The 20,346-nt window shown below is 42.7% G+C and overlaps 1 protein-coding gene across 1 annotated transcript in view; it reads right to left on the bottom strand.

Moving 5' to 3' along the window:
• The window catches only part of EPB41L5 (erythrocyte membrane protein band 4.1 like 5), a 68,394-nt gene extending 48,281 nt beyond the window's left edge, over positions 1 to 20,113 (bottom strand). The window contains 3 exon segments of the mRNA XM_079923493.1: positions 769 to 873; positions 14,193 to 14,379; positions 19,972 to 20,113. Coding sequence (XP_079779619.1) covers positions 769 to 873; positions 14,193 to 14,372 — 285 coding nt within the window. The 5' untranslated portion in view covers positions 14,373 to 14,379; positions 19,972 to 20,113.
• Positions 20,114 to 20,346: the final 233 nt, after the last annotated feature.

Raw genomic sequence — 20,346 nt, 5'->3', positions numbered from 1 at the left:
TGCCCTACTCTAGGCCCTAATGTTACTTTGATCCCCGAAGTGTGTGCACTGACTCTCCCTGACTTCGTTCTCTGCCCACTCCAAGCAATCCTACACAATATTCAGATGTAAAACTTCCTGAAGAAAAATATAACCTCCCTGCCTGAAAAATCCCTAATCCCAATTATTAGAGAATAAATTATTAACATTTTTGCTATTCAGTTTGGCCACGAATCCACCTTCCAATCTTAACTACTACTCTCTTGCAAATACCCTCCAGTCAAATCCTAGTAAAGTACTCAATTCTTTGAGAAGCCTCCAACTTCCTGCCCTATTACATATGCTGTTCTCTCATCTGAAAGGCACACGTCAAAGAACATCTAGATAATCAGAGATCTGGAAGGGATACCCTAGTCCTCTCACCTTAATTTGCAAACTAGGAACTTCTGTCACTCATCCACCGAAGAGCCCAGAAACCTCCCAGCCCAGCATCCTCAAGACACAGTGGTAACTCTAGTTTGCCCGAGACCAACCCACCAGCTGAGATCTCCAAGTCTCATCTGCAAAGATCATGCTCCAGCAATTTGGCTTAGGGCCAGAACTCTCTTTTTTTAAAACAAGCACTTCAGGTCATTCTTAAGCAAGGGGTCAAAGCCTCAGGCCATAATGAGAAAAGCGCAGGAAAAAAGAAGACACTGAGCATGTGTATAGCCTTGTAGCACTTAGCACATCACCTGACAACTTTCATTTCTGTCCCCGTTTTAGAGCCTCCAAAAAACAGATACTCACGGCTACTTGTGCCGAATCCATAAATCTCAGTCCAAAATAGTCGCTTTCAATAAGGTCCAAGTGGTACATAATCTGATCAAACAGCTCTTGTCCTTTGGCTTTTTTCTGAAATGGCAAGAAAATAAATCAGTAAGTGACTCATAAGATCAACAAGTCTGGACTGAAGATGATTTTAATTACACAAGATCTCTTAAAAAAAAAAATAGTTGCAACACCAAGTATTACTATGTAGCCAGTTATGGGCAAGATACCACGGTTTTCCAATAAACCATTTAAGGCCAAAAGAGAATTTGTGATCTATTATGTGCTTCGCTGGATGGTGTCACTTCCTATCAACCAACAAATATTACTGTGTACCTAACACTGTGTGTAAGAAGAAACTCTTGCTTGTCAATTTTTAGGGTCCCTACTTTAAAGGAGCTTTATAATAACTGGAAAGAGAAAACAAGAAATCTTAGAACACTTAAGCACAAACCATGTGGAACTAACTATATCTGCCAGAGAAGAGAGAGTCACTGACAGTAGAATCATCAGTGAAGGCTTGAAGATCGGTCTTAAACCGGAAAGAATGCAGGGTAGGAAATAGCAAAAGCAGAAATGGAAGGTGGGAGGGAAAATGGACAGCAAGAAAACTACTGATAAACTCAGGAGACACCAAACTGGAGGGAGTCAGGGTGATAACAAAGAAGCCTGCGCAGAAAAAGCAGGTCGCAGAGTGTGCTCTCAGGGCCCCTGAGGGATCCCCAGATGAAAGATCCACACGGTCCCAGGATTCTCCTCACGTACCCTCAATCAAAACAACATACTGCAACAGACTGAATGCAGGAGCAGATGAGAGAATCTAAGTACTGGTCTATTAAATCAAGCATTAAAGAGACTGGCAAAAGTGCATAAAATAATGCTACTCTTCTCACTACATTCTTTTGTTGTTTAGTAAGAGTTATTTTTCATGAAAATGTTACTTCTGTTAACCTATAAGGGGTATATTATTGCTATTTTTAAATTAACCAGTAAAGTTTTTCTTTAATTTTTCAGGGTTTTTGGGGGGGCCACACCCTGAAGCATGTGGGATCTCAGTCCCCTGACCAGGGATCAAACCCGCGCCCCCTGCAATGGAAGCGCGAAGTCTTAACCACTGGACCACCAGGGAAGTCCCTAATTTTTCTGTTTTAATTTCTAATATGGTAACTATCCATAAATATAACCTTTTAAGTAAAAGCACTGTTGAGATCCTCAATTTTCATGTATGTTGTATCCATGCCCCTCCCCGTAGTTTTAAATTATTTAGAATATTTCCCATAAAAAAACGTAGATTTTTTTAATTAAATCATCAATTTCTGCCTTTTAACTGACAACTTGATTATTTCGACTTGTCCACCGCTTTTTCTGCACTTTCTACATCCTTTCTATTTGGTAAACTCTCACCCCTTTATGAAGACAGAACTTTACCAGGGCCTCATGCCCCCAGCCTCCCCTCCACCCAATCCTCATCAGGTTTTATGGATATACTTCCTCTATTTTTCTTTTCTTTGGTCATGGCTAATTTTTTTTAAGACAACAACTTTACCTTGGTATTCAATCATTCTTTACATGTCTTGCACATGTACATTACACATACCTAGCAGCATCTGCTAGATTTCTCTCTTCATTTGAGTTTTTCCTCAAGAAATGTTTCCCATGTGGGACTTTCTATGTTTGAGAATATTTTAATCATGCTCTTATACTTGAATGACAGTTGGCTGGATATAAAATTCAAGGTTCAAAGTTACTTTCTGTCAATACTCTATTACTCAAAATACATTACTCTATCACTCAAAATATATTACTCTATCGTCCTCCTACAGTCTATGTTGTCACTGAAAAGTGTGATGTCAATTTCAGCTTCCCTCCCCCACCCCCCCCACCCCCGCCGCACTGTGCAGCATGTGTGAGATCTTAGGGATCAAACCTGTGCCCCCTGCAGTGGAAGCTCAGAGTCTTAACCACTGGACCGCCAGGGAAGTCCCTCATTCCTTTTTAAAGCTGAATAATATTCCACGGTACGTATACAGTCGGCCCTCCATACGGCAGGTTCCGTATCCTTGGATTCTGGTATCTGCAGCAGGTTCTGGAACCAACCCCCCACAGACCCCGAGGGACAACTGCGGGCCATTTTGTTTACTGACTCATCTGTTGATGAGCACTGGGTTGTTTCCCCCTGTTGGCTACTGTGAATAATACTGCTGTGAACAGTGGTTTACAAGTATCTGAGTCCCTGCTCTCCATTCTTTTGGGTACATACTTAGGAGTAGAATACTGTAATTCCATGTTTAACTTTTTGAGATGCTGCCGAACAGTTTTCTGTAGTACCTGCACCATTTTACATTCCCACCAGCAATGTACAGGGTTCCACTTTTTCCACATCCTCACCAACACTTGTTATTTTCTGGATTTTCTTTTTTTGTGTTGGTAACAGCCAATCTAATGGGTGTAAAAGGGTATCTCATGTGGTTTTGATTTGCATTTCCCTAATGCCTACTGATGTTAAACATACTTTCATGTACTCACTGGCCATTTGCGTATCTTTTTCGGAGAAATATTTATTCAAGTCCTTTTCCTATTTTTGATTTGACTTGCTTTTTTGTTGTTGAGTTGTAGAAGTTCTTTATATATTCTCTATATTAATCCATTATCAGATACACAATTTGCAAATATTTTCTCCCATTCTGTGGGTTGTCTTTTTACTCTCTTGATAGTGAGTGTCCTTTAATGCACAAAAATTTTTAATTTTGATGAAGTCCAACTTATTTATTTTTTCTTGTGCTGCCTACATTTTATTGTCATATCCAAAAAAACATTGCCAGATCTAATGTTATGAAGATCTTCCCCTATGTTTTCTTCTAAGAGTTTCATAGTTTTAGCTCTCACACTTAAAATTTTGTCATTCTGATTCTACACCCACTCTGATGTGTCCGCGTCTTCCTCACAACCAAGCAATTAACTCAGTTCTCCAACGAGACTGACTGCGTGTCAGACAAACTCAATTCTCACCCTATCTCCCTGGAGAGAGCATCAGACTCCACCAGTTAAGAGCTCAGTCCCACAAGACTGCTCCCACTTCCGATGCCAATCGCAGGTCCAGATTGCTACTGGCTACCGGCTTCTCATGACCCCCTCCCTGGCTTCAATTAACTTGCTAGAACAGTTCACAGAACTCAGGAAATCAGTTTACTCACTAGATTAACAGTTTATTACAAAGGATTATCAGCAGATACAAATTATCAGCCAGATGAGGAGATACACAGGGTGAGGTCCCAAACACAAGAGCTTCTGTCCCAGTGGAGTTTGGGACCCAGCACGTGGAAGTGTTCTGGTTCACCAACCCAGAAGTTCTCCAAACTTGTCCTTCTGGATCTTTACAGAGGCCTCATTAAATAGGCATGACCGATTAAATCACTGGCCACTGGGGACTGAACTCAATCTCTGGCCCCTCTTCCCTCCCAGCTGGGGTGGGGCCGGGGGTGCCAGCTTCCAACCTCCTAATCACATGGTGAGTCCCCCCAGTCAACCAACCCCTATCAGTGGGCTTCGTTAACATAACAAAAACACTTTTAGGGCTCTCCTGACTTAGAAAATTCCAAGGGCTTTAGGGGCTCTGTGCCAGAAACAGGACAAGGATCAAATATATGTTTATTATAAATCACAATACCACAGTCGTCTTTGATCCGTTTTGAGTTAATGTTTGTATATGGTGTAACATAACAATCCAACTTCATTCTTTCGCGTGTGGATATTCAATTTTCCCAGCATCGTTTGTTGAAAAGACTCTTCCCTCATTGAATGGTGTTAGCACCTCTGCAGAAGATCATTTGACCATGTATTTGAAGGTCTATTTCTAGACTTGCCATTCTGTTCCATTGGTCTGCAGGTCTGTCTGTATGCCAGAACCATACTGTTTTGATTACTATAGCTTGGTAATAAGTTTTCAAATCAGGACATGCAAACTCAACTTTTTCCTTCTTTTTCAAGACTGTTCTGACTATTTGGAGTCCCATGAGATTCCATATGAATTTTAGGATGATCTGTCCTATGCTATGTGTGCAAAAAATGGTCTTGGAATTTTGATATGGAGTGCACTGAATCTACAGATCACTTTGGGTAGTACTGTCCTCTTAACAATATTAACCTTTCAATCCATGAACGTGGGCTATCTTTTCTTTAGATATTCTTTCATTTCAGTAATGTTTTGTAGTTTTCAGTGTACATGTTTTTTGCCTCCTTGGTTAAACTTATTCCTAAGTAGTTTATTCTCCTTGATGCTATAGTAAAGGAATTATTGTCTTAATTTCATTTTTGGATTGCTCACTACTAGTGTACAGATGTGCACTTGATTCTTGTTGGTTGATCTTGTATCCTGCAATGTTTCTGAATTCTTTTATTAGCTCTAATAGTTTTACTGTGGAATCTTTAGGGTTTCCTACTTATAAGATCAAGTCATCTTGAACAGAAGTAATTTTACTTCTTCCCTTAGAATCTGGATGCCTATCATTTCTTTTTTCTGCCTAACTGCTCTGGCTAGAACTTCCAATACTATGTTGAATCAAAGTGCTGAAAGCAGGCATCCTTGTCTTGCTCCTAATCTTAGGGGAATAGAGACTTAACTTCCATTTCTTAACTTTTCTCTTATGCTTCCTATTTTGTACTTTCTTTCCTCCTATGAAAAGAGTTCCTAAATATGATCTTCCCACTCACTAATTTGTCCTTTATTTTAAATTTGTCTCCTCATTTTGCTATATTCATTAGGATGAATAAGCTTCTCTGGATTATGTGTAACAACAGAAAGAGCTCAACCCTAGTCTGTATCAGCTCCATTTAGCTCTGAGAAATTAGTGGGGGTGTAGATGAGTCCTAGAGGAGAGGCCCAAGAATCAGAAAACCATAGTCAATCACTTCCCATTCAACAAACAACTTTTCAGGTCTGTGATTCACTCCCATTCCAAAGGGAAAGGGAAAGGAATACTAGATACATTCCTTTCATTATAATGTATCACTCCCTGAGAGTTTGATGGAAGAGGGGTAGGGAATTTAGGTAAAGAAATTTTAAGGGACTTCCCTGGCGATCCAGTGGATAAGACTTTGCCTTCCAATGCAGGGGGTGCAGGTTTGATCCCTGGTCAGGGAGCTAAGATCCTACATGCCTCAGGGCCGAGGCAAATTCGTAACAAATTCAATAAAGACCCAAAAAAAAAAAAAAAAAAAAACAAAGGTCCACATCAAAAAAAAGCGCTTCCCTGGTGGTACAGTGCTTGAGAATCTGCCTGCCAATGCAGGGGACTCGGGTTTGATCCCTGGCCTGGAAAGATCCCACATGCTCTCATCCGCATCTTTATTCTGCCAAAGCATCATCTGCCAGCTTCTTGAAACATGGGAGTTGTGTTTTGAGAAAAGAGAAAATGGGCTTCTGCCAGCTGGGTAGCTGCCTCCTCAGAATAAAAGTCTTTTCAAGGGTATGTATTGACTCCTTAATAGAGGCTAATTATAGGCCAACCGATAGTGAACACAAGGTATTTGCAGGTTCCTGATGTTAATAATGCTCAATCTAACAGAAATCTGACATCTCAAAATGAGAATCTCCCAAAACATCTTTATTTGAAATTCAGGGATAGCATGAATATTTTAAAAACTTTCATCTGGAGTCCAGTCAGCATGAAAAAGAACTATACTGTTTCATGAAAATAAGTCTCAGACAAGAAGTAAATAAGTTAACTGCAGTATGTTGATCTCATAAAAATTTCAGATTCTAACCCAGAAATAAAATGCATCACTGACGAACTGCAAAATGTGATCTTGATAATATTATTCTGGGTGGGTGAACACCTGACTCAATCATTAATTTTTAAAAATACCAATCTGTTACTATCAACCCTGGAAATGGTTCCTAAATCAGTTGGCTCTATCCCATTACGTTTCTTTTTTCTTGTTTTTAATATTGTCTCTACGGACTTCCCTGGTGATGCAGTGGTTAAGAATCCACCTGCCAATGCAGGGGACATGGGTTCAACCCTTGATTCCGGAAGAGCCCACATGCCGTAGAGCAACTAAGCCCGTGCGCCACAACTACTGAGCCTGCACCCTAGAGCCTGCAAGCCACAACTACTGAGCCCACACGCCACAACTACTGAAGCCCGCGTGCCTAGAACCCATGCTCCGCTACAAGAGAAGCCACCGCAATGAGAAGCCCACACGCAGCACTGAAGACCTGATGCAGCCAAAATTAAATAAATTAATTTAAAAAACATATTGTCTCAAAAAAATTTTTTATTGAAGTATAGTTGATGTACAATATTATATGTTACAGGTATACAATATAGTGATTCACAAGTTTTAAAGGTTATACTCTATACTTATTATAAAATGTTGGCTGTATTCCCTGTGCTGTACAATATATCCTTGTAGCTTATTCATTTTATACAGTCACTTGTACCTCTTAATCCCCTCCCCCTAACTTGCCCCTCTCTTTTTCCCTCTCCCCACTGGTAACCACTAGTTTGTTCTTTATATCTGTGAGTCTGCTTCTTTTTTGTTGTATTCACTAATTTGTTTTATTTTTTAGATTCCACATATAAGTGATTATCATACAGTATTTGTCTGTTTCTGACTTATTTCCCTTAGCATAACACCCTTCAAGTCCATCTGTGTTGTTGCAAAAGGCAAAATTTCATCCTCTTTAGGGCTGAGTGGCATTCCATTGTATATATGTACCACATTCTCTTTATTCATTCATCTGTTGATGGACACTTGGGTTGCTTCCATGTCTTGGCTATTGTAAATTGTGCTGCTATGAACACTGGGGTGCACGTGTCTTTTTGAATTAGTGTTTTTGTTTTTTTCCCATTCCATACTCTCTTAAGGGTTTTTCATTTCATTGCGTACTTAATAATTGACAGGAAATAACATTTTTGACATAATATACCATTCAATTCTCTTCAACAATTACTGGACAGACACCTGTTACGCATTAGCTGCTAGAGGTACACAGATGAATATGTGCATACTTCTTGTCCTCAAGCAATCACAAGGTTCTTACTAAGAATAAAATCATACACAACTAGTTTAAACACCATAAATATGAGTGCTATCCTTGCAGTATCGACAAAATGCTAAGGAAATGAGGGTGAGTTAAGTCTGCTTAAAACTAGTAAAGGCTTCAGAGGAATTTATATCTGAAATTGGGCCTGGAAGGGCTGATACAACTCTGCCACCTTAGGTAAAAACAAAATGAAGAAAGATATGAAGTCTTGACAGTCTATGGTGGGGTTGAGGACAGAGACAGACTCGAGGCAGGAAAGAGTTAGAAGACAAAGTGGCAGAAGCTGCCAATGTAATTACTCCTAAAACTGCAAAACAGAATGTCACTCTCATCCTTAAAAAATTATTCCTCTTCCTCTACAGATTAAAGTGCGAATTCCAGGGCATAAAGAGTCTTTCCTACTGTTCCTTGCTCACTCTTACAGCCTTATCTCCTGTCACTCCAGCATTTTCACCTGCTTACAATTTCCCTAGTAAGTCATACCTCTGAGCCTTAGCAGAATGCAGTTCTTTCTGCTCAGAACGTCCTTTAGGTCTCCAATGAACTCTGACTTCAAGAATGAGTACATCTATGTTACCTTCCAAAAAGCCAGACCCTGAATCCTCCTTCCTGGCTACTTTGTACCTATAATTCCAGTTAGTATAAACCCTATGCATAGGCAGAGTTGTAAAATAGTCTGCCATGTCTGGGCAAAGAGTAACAAGGTCCAGTGTGGCCACAGTGTGTAGAATAGGGATGTGAAATCCCTGATCCAAGGGTCAACGTCCTATTCATTTTCATACACCCTCTCATCTTGCAGCTACTGAATACGAACCAAGCAGAAAACAAAAAATGAAACAGATCCACACAGCTCTGGCAAACTACAGTTTCATTTGTCAGTTAAATCTAGACTAGTACTTGCTATTTATATTCTTTTCTTTCCTAACAAATTCCTCTAGGTCACCACCTCATTCAGACACAGTCCTCACTTCATAACCTCTTTGGCGGAAAATTAAGACCATCAAGAGAGCATCTTCCCATTAGTCTTCTATCTTTCTCAGCATAAGATGGCATTCCTCCTAGAACGTTCCTATCATTTCCACCTGTGTATGTAAAACCACTTCGACAAACTCAGATCTCCCCTATCCAGCCATGCTCTAGCTGCCGTGCTATTTTCTTTCTTCCTTGCCAAATCTCGCGTGTCAATCCCCCGTTTTCCCTTCATGCACTCCCTCAGACAACTAAACAATATTTATTAAGCAACCACTGGGTACAAGGGACTATAAGAGACCCAAAAAATATAAGACTGTCCCTAATAATTCCTTTAAACCTTCTGAAATATGGCTCCCAAACACATCCCACTGAAGCTCTTTTCCCCACCTCATCCCTTTACCCCTTCTCCGCATGACAGCCGACTACCCTCTCCTGACCTTCCACACAACCAACATTAGCCTCTACACCAGAGCGAGAATTATATTTTACTCATTTCTAATCTACATTCTCCACCCCCATATCCATGTACAAAGCATTTCTTCCACTGCAAACTCACAGCCACAATTATTGTGCAGCCCCATCATCTTGTGCCTTTATTACTGTAGTCTCTTACTTTTTTTCCCTGTAATGAATCAAGCATATCACCTTTAAATCAAAGCTATATGTCGTTTTTATCATCTTTCTTAACGACTAAAAAAACTTTAAGTGGAATAAAACACAAGTATACAAAAATCCATGCATTCTTAAACAGCTCTGAGATATAAATCACACACCACACCACTCACCCATTAAAAGTATATAATTCAAAGGTGTATTCACAGATATATACAACCATCCCCACAATTAATTTTAGAAAATCTTCATCGCCTAAAAAAGATACCTCACATCCTTCAGCTACTGGCCCCAACCACCCTTCACACCATCCCCTCGGTCCCCACCCATCTGCCCTAAGCAACCCCCAATGTCCTTTTTTTTCCCCCTTCGGATTTCTGTATTCTAGACTTTCATGCGAATGGAATCACATAATATATGGTCTTTTGTGACTGGCTTCTTTCACCTAGCATAATGTTTTCAAAGTTCATCCATGTAGCATGTATCAGTACCATTTCCTTTATGGTCAAGTACTGATAGTATTCCATTATACAGATATAACACATTTTGTTTATCCATTCATCTGCTGGCACTTACCTGTCTGGGCTGCTTCTACCTTCTGGCTATTCAGAATGATGCTGCTACGGACACCTGTGTACAAGTTTTTGTGTAAACGTGTTTCCAATTCTCTTCAGCATACACCTAGAAGTGGAACTGCCAGATCACATGGTAACTATGTTCAATCATTTGAGGAACTGCCAGACTGTTCTCCAGAGCAGCAGCTGGACCACCTTAACACTCCTGCTAAAACATGTAAGAGTTCAGATTTCTCCACATGCTCACCGACACTTGGTATTTACCTGGCATTTTTATTTTAGCCTTCCTAGTTGGTGTGAAGTAGTATCTCATGTTTTTATTTTGCATTTCTCTGACAACTAATGATGTCAAGCATTTCATCTGCTTCTTGGTCATTTGCATATCCTATTTGGAGGAATGTCTATTCAGATCCTTTGCCCATTTTTTTTTTTTTTTTTTTTTTTTGCAGCACGCGGGCCTCTCACTGTTGTGGCCTCTCCCGTTGCGGAGCACTGACTCCGGACGCGCAGGCTCAGCGGCCATGGCTCACGGGCCCAGCCACTCTGCTGCATCTTCCTGGACCGGGGCACGAACCCATGTCCCCTGCATCGGCAGGCGGACTCTCAACCACTGCGCCACCAGGGAAGCCCCTTTGCCCATTTTTAAATTGGGTTATTTGTCTTTTTATTATTGGGTTCTAACAATTTTTCACATGTTCTAGTTACTTATCAGATATATAATTTTCAAATACTTCCTCTCATTCTGTGAGAGTCTTTTCACTCTCTTGATGGTGTCCTTTGAGGCACAAAGGTTATAATTTTGATTAAGTCCAATTTATTTATTCTTTTGTTGTTCATGTTTTTGGTGTCATATCCAAGAAACTGGTATCAAATCCAAGGTCATGAAGATTTACCCCTGCATTTTCTTCTAAGAGTATTATAGTTTTATGTTTAGGACTTTGATCCATTTTGAGTTAATTTTTGTATATTTAGGAGTTAAAGGTCCAACTTCATTCTTTTGCATGTGGCTACTCAGTTCTAGCACCACTTGTTGAAAAGACCATTCTTTCCCTCATCGAATGGCTCTGGCACCCTGTCAAAAATCAACTGACCGTAGATGTGTGGGTTTATTTCTGGGTTCTCTATTCTGTTCCATTGGTCCTTGCGCCAGCAAAGCACACCATCTAGATTACTACTGCTTTACAGTTAAGTCTTAAAACTGGGAAATGTGAGTCCTACGACTTTGTTCTTTTTCAAATATTGTTTTGGCTATTCTGGATCCCTTGCAATTCCATATGAATTTGAAAATCAGCTTGTCAATTTCCACAAATAAATCAGCTGACATTCTGGTGGGGATTATGTTGAATCTGTAAATCAGTTTTGGGTATACTGCCATCTCAACAATGTTAAGTCTTACAATTCGTGAACACAGGATGTTTTTTCAGTTATTTTAAGATACAATGGTCTATATAATTTAAAGATTTCAGCATCTGTATCAGCAAAGTAGATACATAAAAATTATTATCTAATGGTTAATCAAATACTTCCCATTAATTTAAAACTTAGGAGACACAGAGTTTTACAAGACAGGCTATTTACTAAACAATACTAAGCTCATAAATCGAAGGAGTTACTATGGCATTTCCAAAGAGAAAGTTTAAAAACCAGATAATTAGAAATTTCTACCTGATGCCTTGCTCTTATCCTTTACTGAAAGGCACTCTCACTACGTTAATTCCTTAAAAAAAAGGAAGTAGAGGGTATTTAAATTCCTCCCCCAATCTTGAGAGGAAAGGAGAACAGAAGAAAGAAAATGACCATTACTACTAAATGTATATTAATTTGAAGTATATAGATCTAGATTTCTCTACTTAACTACAGATAATCCCTTGCATATTGCCTGGACCATCATCTGAGTTCCAGGCTGCTTGCCACAATCAATACTGACGCTAAGCCCAATGGGAAATAAGTATGTGCTTCATTCAATTTCTAACGTCAACTCTAAATCTTCTTTCAGAGTCATACTAGACTGGCTGAGAAGCTAAATCAAAAAAAGGGAAAACCTGGGGCTTCCCTGGTGGTGCAGTGGCTGAGAGCCCGCCTGCCGATGCAGGGGACACGGGTTCGAGCCCTGGTCCAGGAAAATCCCACATGCCGCGGAGCAACTAAGACCGTGCACCACAACTACTGAGCCTGTGCTTTAGAGCCCGTGAGCCACAACTACTGAGCCCACGTGCCTAGAGCCCATGCTCTGCAACAAGAGAAGCCACCACAATGAGAAGCCCGTGCACTGCAACAAAGAGTAGCCCTCGCTTGCTGCAACTAGAGAAAGCCCATGTGCGGCAACGAAGACCCAATGCAGCCAAAAATAAATAAATAAATAAATAAGTTTGTATTAAAAAATTAAAGGAAGAGAGAAAAACTTTTCTTCCCAGAAATTACTATTCTTCTGGCCATTTTCTTTAGTAAGGCAGTTTAGCTGGGAGGGCAATGCCCATTTTATATCCACGCAAGCATCCAGAGTTAGCTTATTAACTCGAGGATTTCCCCTGCGGAGCTGAAAAGGCAACTGCTCTGGCTGCACAGAGACAAATGTAAAACTCCTGGCTTTTTCACTGCAGCCGTGTGCGTGCAAGGCGAGCTAACGTTTCTGGCCTGATGGAGTATCACACATGCCCTCACTGAGCACACCAAGCAAGGGGAAGCATTCTAAACCAGTCACTAGCCATTTATTCTACTTTCCTGGTGTCAGCTTCTCCATCAACACCCTCGAGACTTCATACTTCCAACATTAGGTAATAAGAAACTTCCTTCTACTCTCCTACACAGCAATCTCAAGCTTTTCACCACATACCTAAGCATATTTCAGTGGAACAGTACACAGAACTCTTGAGATACTTATCAAATAAATGAACATGAAAACTACCCTCACAAAGGAGCACATATTGGAACATCAAACCCTCAAGAAGCCCTTACAGGAAGAAAATTTAAATGCATTAAAGTCTTTCAAAGTCAAAATCCCTGAAAATGCCCAGTCTAATGTACAAATATAATAAATACTCAAAAAGATGACTTCAAAACACTTCAAGATATCCCGTGTCTTCATTTTATCATATTCTATTATTTTAAAAACGTAAAATGTACATACCTAGTACATTTTAAATTAGTCAGTTAATCAGAATATTCGTTTAAACAAACTACCCAGTCCCTTCATCTCTCTGCGAGTCTAAGGCCGTCCACGGCTCATCCGACCATGCACCACTGCAGCACCCAGGCTACCGCTTCGCGCTATGGGGTCTTTAATTGCATTTTGGGTGAATGAGTGTGCACTAAGAAGAGTCTGCAGGGAGGGAAGACACTGTGGAACATTCAATGACACCTCAAATTGCACATTTTACAGCTTAGTCACGTAAACCTTTTAATACAGGGCAAAGACATGAGAAAGAGATTTGGTATTAGCAAACAGCTCAGAAAGAAGCTCCACAGCCCCCATAGAGCTACCTCCCCTCCCCTCAAAAAAAGAGACCTGCAAGGAATAAGTTAACTCCTTTCAGATATATTGGATTGTTTCACACTGTGAGTTGTGATTATTCATAACTGCAAAAAAAATCTCCCCAAAATGTGAATATAATTACAACATCCAATCTTGAAATTACAGTGTATGGAAAACCTACCCTGCAAACTACTTTGGGAACAAAGAGATGGGCAGCCAGAGCTGAGGGGTATGAACAAAGTCCTTTTCCTCACTTCATTCCATTAAAACGTCTACAAGCACACCGAAGTGGGCAAGAAGTATTTGTTTTGAGGAAAGTGAGGAGTGTTTTGAAAACTACAAAAAAATACAGAGAACTAAACGTCTTACAGTATCCACGTAAGTATCATTATCGTCCCCAAAGATTCTCACTGCTTTAATAACTGCTCAACAAGGACTGTGAGAAAGCCCCGCGAAGTACACGGCATACTGCCACCATGGAGAACACACAAACACACACACAGACGACTCACACCAGCAACTGCCCTAACATCTGAAAGTTCCAGTTAAGTGCCACTAATTCCAGAGAAGTCCCAGCGCTCCAGCTATCGAAGGCCACCTGATCCATGCACCTGTGTGGCAGGCGTGGCTCCCACCTGCCCAAGTGACCTGATCCCCCGCCCCTCCCCGCAGCTCCAGAGAAGCACATGACCTCAGCACGAACGTGCAAGTCAGCAAACTGTACCGGCAAGTCCACACTGACGTCGGTCCCGTCCAGGAGGGACACTCGGCAGGTGATGACGGCCCTCGCGTCCCCGGCCGCAGGGATGTGCATGGCTGCACGCTGGGCCTCGCGGAGCCGGTCCCTCTCGGCCTGTCTGCGCATCGACCGGCGGCCGAGCGTTCTGCGGAAGAAGCTCAGCATTTTGTCACTGCAAAAGACAGGAAAAAGTGTCAGAGGTCTCCCGCAATTGGCTGTCAGACAAACGGTGTAATTTAGTAAAGTTCTGTGGACACTAGGAGATGCGTTATCAAAAGAGCATCTGGTCAAGTAAGTTTGAAAAAAATATTATTAATACTGGCTACTTCAGTTGAGTTTTTAAAGACCTTAACCTAAAATAGGGCTACGGCTCACAGCACTGCTAACTTTCTGGACTTTTTTGTAAGGAGCTAATCTGGTAAGAGAAGGGCAAACATTTATGAAGTTCAACAGGTCTTTTGGACCAGTAATTTATATGTACAACAGCCAAATACCCCTACAAACATTAGGAGACAATGCCATACGCTAAGGTGCCCTTTGATAATAACAACCATCCTAAGAAGTTCCATTTCTTCTCTGACCAGATTAGCTATTATTAAGTAGCAATTTAAAATCTGTAATAAAATATTTGATAAAAACTTATATTTGAAATAGATGATTATTTTTGTAATTTTACTATGAAATTTCTATAAATTTAATAGTAATTTATAAATTACTATAAAATTTCAGATAGCTTTTCAGTTTACAAAGCCCTCATACGTAACGTGTGGCCCCAGTCTCCTTCTCCCCAGGTTTCTTTTCAGGCATTGCTCCCTTTGCACCTTGCTGGTCAGTCTCATTTCAGCGGCCTGTCAAAGGTCGCACTTGTCACCGCAGACTTCTAACGCCCTATGTCAGAGAACCCCTCCTAACTCCTGTTAACTCCCCCTAACCCTCCCCTGAGGAATATTCTGACATCTAAAGAGTCAGTCACTCCCATCATCACACTTTCACTGAACCTTGAAAATGTTTTGCTGCCTCACTAATCAGATTTTAATTATTCATTTACATGTCCATCTCCTTTATTGTAAGCTCCTTTTTTAAAATTTTTTAAAAATTTACTTACTTATTCATTTATTTATTTTTATTATTTATTTACTTACTTAGCTGTGCCGGGTCTTAGCTGCAGCATGCACACGGGGATCCAGTTCCCCAACCAGAGATCAAACCCAAGCCCCCTGCGTTGGGAGCGTGGGGCCTTATTCACTGGACCACCAGGGAGGTCCCTACTGTAAGCTCCTTGAGGACACAATTCCTACTTTGAACAGGTAGCCACCCAGCACATTTCATCATCAGGTACAACAAACGTTCAGTAAATAATCTTACTGGGTACTCAGAAAAACTCCCCAAATAATATTGTCTTATTTTGATAAGCAAACTAAGGGTCACAGAAATTAAACCACTGACCAAGTCCATTATTTAGTAAATACTGAAGACAGGGGCTCAAATTCTGATTTTCTGACTCCAAATCTTGGTCTTTCTACTACATCATAGGACTATTCATGCAAAACTCACATTATACAGATAAGAAAGAAATTATCAAAGATCACAGCTAAAAAGATGCTGAATGAAGATACAACATAAATCATAAATTTATGTCAGACATACGGTGTACACCGTTTGTCTGACATAAATCACACACGATGAATTTGTTTCTTAAAACTTAATTCAGCATATTCAAGAAATAAATTGCAAAGGGGTAAAAAAAAAAGAGTGGCAAAGGAAATTGCAGATTCAAAGAGACTTGAAACATATCAAAAAATCACCATGTGTGGGCCTACTTTTAGATCCTAATTCAACTAAAAATTCTTTTAGGTTGTCAGATGTTATCCTTGAGGGAAGCTAGGTGAAAAGTATATGGGAACTCTGTACTACTGTAACTTCAGCATAAATCTAAAATTATTTCAAACTAAAATATTTTCTCAAGTCACGCATTTGTTATTATACATGTAATTTATAAGAAGTCTAGCATAACCAGCCGATGCTGTAAACTAGATAGATGCATTTGTAAACATGATAAAAATAAAAGCTGAAGTGTTAAAATAAATAACGTATTTTAAAAAAATTCAGTAGCTATCAATTGAGAATTACAGCCTCATTTTACAAGTACACATACTCCTATGTAATCAGATAAACTGGCAAAACCATGATAGCTGTCATCGGAACTTCCTAAGGACACAACTACACACACACACATCTGAACACTAACTGGATGGTTTATGATAATCAAGGAAGTACTGCCAACTTTCTTTTGGATAAAACAGTGGTTTTAAAGATACGTTTTAAAAAGAAAGTCTTTATCTTTTAAAAATACATCCTGAAAAATTTATAGAAGAATGATGTGATGTCTAGTATTCGCCTCAAAATAATACAAGGAAGGCAGTTAAGCGGGAAGAGAGAGGACACAAATTGGCCAGATAACTAACTGGCCAACAACTGTTGAGGCTGCTGGGTACATGAAGGCTAATTATATTCTTCTGACTACTTCTGTATATGCTGAATTTTTCCATAACAAAAAAGTTTTCTCTAAGGGAAAAAAAGTTCAAAGTGAAATACAACTTTATGGTTCCTAGGAAGTACATGAATTATAAAACAAGTTTTCTTTCACCACACCCTACACCTTAAAAATAGACTCACTGAACTTCCCTGGTGGCGCAGTGGTTAAGAATCCACCTGCCAACGCAGGGGACACGGGTTCAAGCCCTGGGGAGCAACTAAGCCCGTGCGCCACAACTACTGAGCCTGCTCTCTAGAGCCCATGAGCCACAACTACTGAGCCCATGTGCCACAACTACTGAAGCCCACGCGCCTCGAGCCCGTGCTCCACAACAAAAGAAGCCACCACAATGAGAAGCCCGCACACTGCAAGGAGAAGTAGCCCCGCTCACCGCAACCAGAGAAAGCCTGCGCGCAGCAACGAAGACCCAACGTAGCCAAAAATTAATTAATTAAAAAAAATAGACTCACCACACAAGCAGAATTAACCTGCTAAGGAAAAACACAACTTCCTTCTTATTTATAATTTTAATAACTATGTACTTTGAACTATGAAACTCCATGCCACAAATAACAGGTTCTTTTACAAAAGAATATGAAAGCACTTACATGAAAACAAATTTCAGATGGACTAAAGAAGTAAAAGAAATGAGCACCAGAAAACAACAAATATTAGGGTGAAATTCCGCAAAAAAATTCTTGAAGGATTAATAGGCAGTTTAATAAAGAACTATCACAAATTGTGAAGATAAACAACCCAGAAGAGAAAGAATAGACAAGATATGAAGAAACAAGGTCTCAAAGATGACATGCAATAAAAATACTCATTACAGGGCTTCCCTGGTGGCGCTGTGGTTGAGAGTCCGCCTGCCGATGCAGGGGACACGGGTTCGTGCCCCGGTCCGGGAAGATCCCACATGCCGCGGAGCGGCTGGGCCCGTGAGCCATGGCCTCTGAGCCTGCACGTCCGGAGCCTGTGCTCCGCAACGGGAGAGGCCACAACAGTGAGAGGCCCGCGTACCGCAAGAAAAATATATATATATATTCATCACAAAGATGTTCAACCTCACCAGTAACCAAGCAAATCCAAATTAAAAAACTAGGATACTGTCTATCATTTAAAAGACCCTAGACACCCAGTACTGCAAAGGGTATGTGAACCACCACCACTCTCACACCACGCCCCCTGGAGGAAGACGTCAGCACACATGAGCAGTGTTAATGTGCGCACCCTTTCACCCAGCAGCCCTATGTCTAGTAGCACAGCCTAAAGGAACGTCCCATATGTGCTCCAAGTTACGGAAACAAGAATTTTCAGGGCATGATTAAGACGGTTTTAAATACCTCTATCAACATGCAAGTAGTTAAATGATGGTTCATACAATGGCATATGACAGTTGTTTTTAAAGTACAGTTGACAAAGACACTGACAAAATCTACAAGTGAAAAATGAAATCAGAAAAAGGAGCATAGTTTACTCCACACTGGGGTGGGGCGCACACATATACATATTCTTACACCTTGTCCACACACAAAAGCACGAGGACATGTACACTTAAGCAAGGTTATCTCTGGAGAGGGTCCTGTGGAGGTTCTCAGTTCTTGCATAATACCAACATACGAACACGTCCGAAGTTTAATAAATGTATTGCCGACCCGTTCTCCCACGTCCACCCTCCCCAGCCCCCTCCTTCGAGCCGCAACAGCGGATTCTGAGCGGCCACCCCGCCAACCCCTGTGAGGGACCCAGCGTTACCGGCCTCGCTCCCCGCCGCCGGGACCCTCAGGCGCCCACCCTCGCGCTCGCCCCGCTCGGGTCAGGCTTCCACTCAGCCCGAGAGCCCGCAAGTGCAGCCTTTCCCCCAGCTGTTCCGGCTTTCTGGGTGCCCTCTCCACGCCAGCTCCCCGACCCTCTCCTACTTCGCACAGCCACCTTCACACGGCTGCTTGGAAGTGTCTCTTCCTCAGAAAAGCATCCCGTGCCGCCTGAGTTGGGTCTCCTTGCAGCAGCCCTAGTCCGTTCTTTATAACACTCGAGGGACCTGCAATTAAATGCCACGCCGTCTGTCCATTTTACTAGGTGTTTCCCCCACTAAGCCACACACAAGGACAGGGACCCAGTCCGACTCGCTCCCCACGGCGGCCCAGCCAGCACGGCAATACGCGCATCAGGCGCTGTGTAAAGAGCTTGTCCGAAATAATACAACGGGATTTCGGGGTGGTAGGGTTTTGCCTATTTCTTACACAGTAGTTTTGAATCCATCACGTCTAACTTCTCAGCTGTGAACTAACGCGGGCTTCCTTTACAATCGGAAACATGCAAACTCAAGTCGTCCGTTTACCACCTAACTGAAGTTTTGGTTTTTTTAAATACACACCTAAAACTCAAAAGTCTGCCGTGATTCGTGTACACTCTGCTACGTGAGCGATGGCCACAGTCCAAGGTCGGCAACTGCTCCCCACCAAGGAAAGAGCGCCCGCTTGCAGCTGGTAAGGAGCGCTCCCGGGACGCTTCCTTCCCTACGCGCCGGCTCCCGCACCGGCTTTCTGGCTCAGCACAAACCCTAGTTGACCAGGGTCAGGCTTACTCACCACCACCAGGGGACTGACACCCTCCCTCCCAGTGATCCCAGCACAGAGAGCGTCTGCAAGGAAGGCCTTCAGCAGACGGAGCAAACAGGTCGTTTTCTAAAGAACGAGAAAACCCTGTCAACCAGCGCCTGTGAAACCATCCACTGTGTCAGTAGGACAGCAACGGAGCGACGGGAAGCCTTCCCCCAATTCTGGAAAAAACATGTAATATCCACTTAAAATGCTGCCAAACGGTCCAGAAGACTCGGGTGTGGCTGCCCTGACGGCAGAACCGTAAGGGCAGGTACCACCAAAGCCGACCCCCCCGGAGCCCGGCGTCCGGGCCGGCCGCGAGGTGGGGGGCGGGGGTCCCCGGAGCCCCCTTCCCCACCCCCACCCCCACCCCGGGACACCTGCCGGTCCGCCCCCGGAGCGCCTCAGCCCAGCGCGGTCGCGACCGGCCCTCGGTGCGTCCCCGAGCGGCCACGTCCGCCCGCAAGTGGACACCCGGCCCGGCCCGGCCTCCCTCCCTCCGCGCCCGGCCCTTCGGCCGCCGCCCGCCCGCCCCTCGCACCGGGCGGCCCAAGGGTCCCGGGCGAGGCCGCAGCCCCGGCGCCGGCGAGGAGGGCGTGAGGAGCCGGGAGGGCGGCGCGCTTACCTGGCGGCGACCACCCGCAGCCACGAGAGGGGAGAGAGACCCACGCGAAGCGCCAGGGGGCGGCTCCGGGGAGACGCCGAGAAATGGCGGCCAGAGGCGCGCCCACCGCACTAATCCCCGCAGACCCCGGCCGCCGGCCCGCCCCTTAGAGCCCCTAAGCTCCGCCCCGAGGGCGGGGAACGCCGCTCTTAAATGGGCAACGACACCGCCCCGGAAGTTGCGGGGCGGGGAGATGCTCGGGTTAAAGCGGCGATGCCGACCCGGCCGGAGCTCTGGCGGCTGGTTTAAAGCGGCTCTGCCGGAGGCCGGTACCCGGGAGTCCTTCAACATGTTAATTCACGTGGCAAATATTTACTGCCCAGCTGTATTCTAGTG

This window comes from Stenella coeruleoalba (assembly GCF_951394435.1).
Source record: "Stenella coeruleoalba genome assembly, chromosome: 6".
Taxonomy (NCBI): domain Eukaryota; kingdom Metazoa; phylum Chordata; class Mammalia; order Artiodactyla; family Delphinidae; genus Stenella; species Stenella coeruleoalba.
The sequence above is the reverse complement of the archived record's forward strand: the minus strand, read 5'-3'. Positions and strand labels throughout refer to the sequence as shown.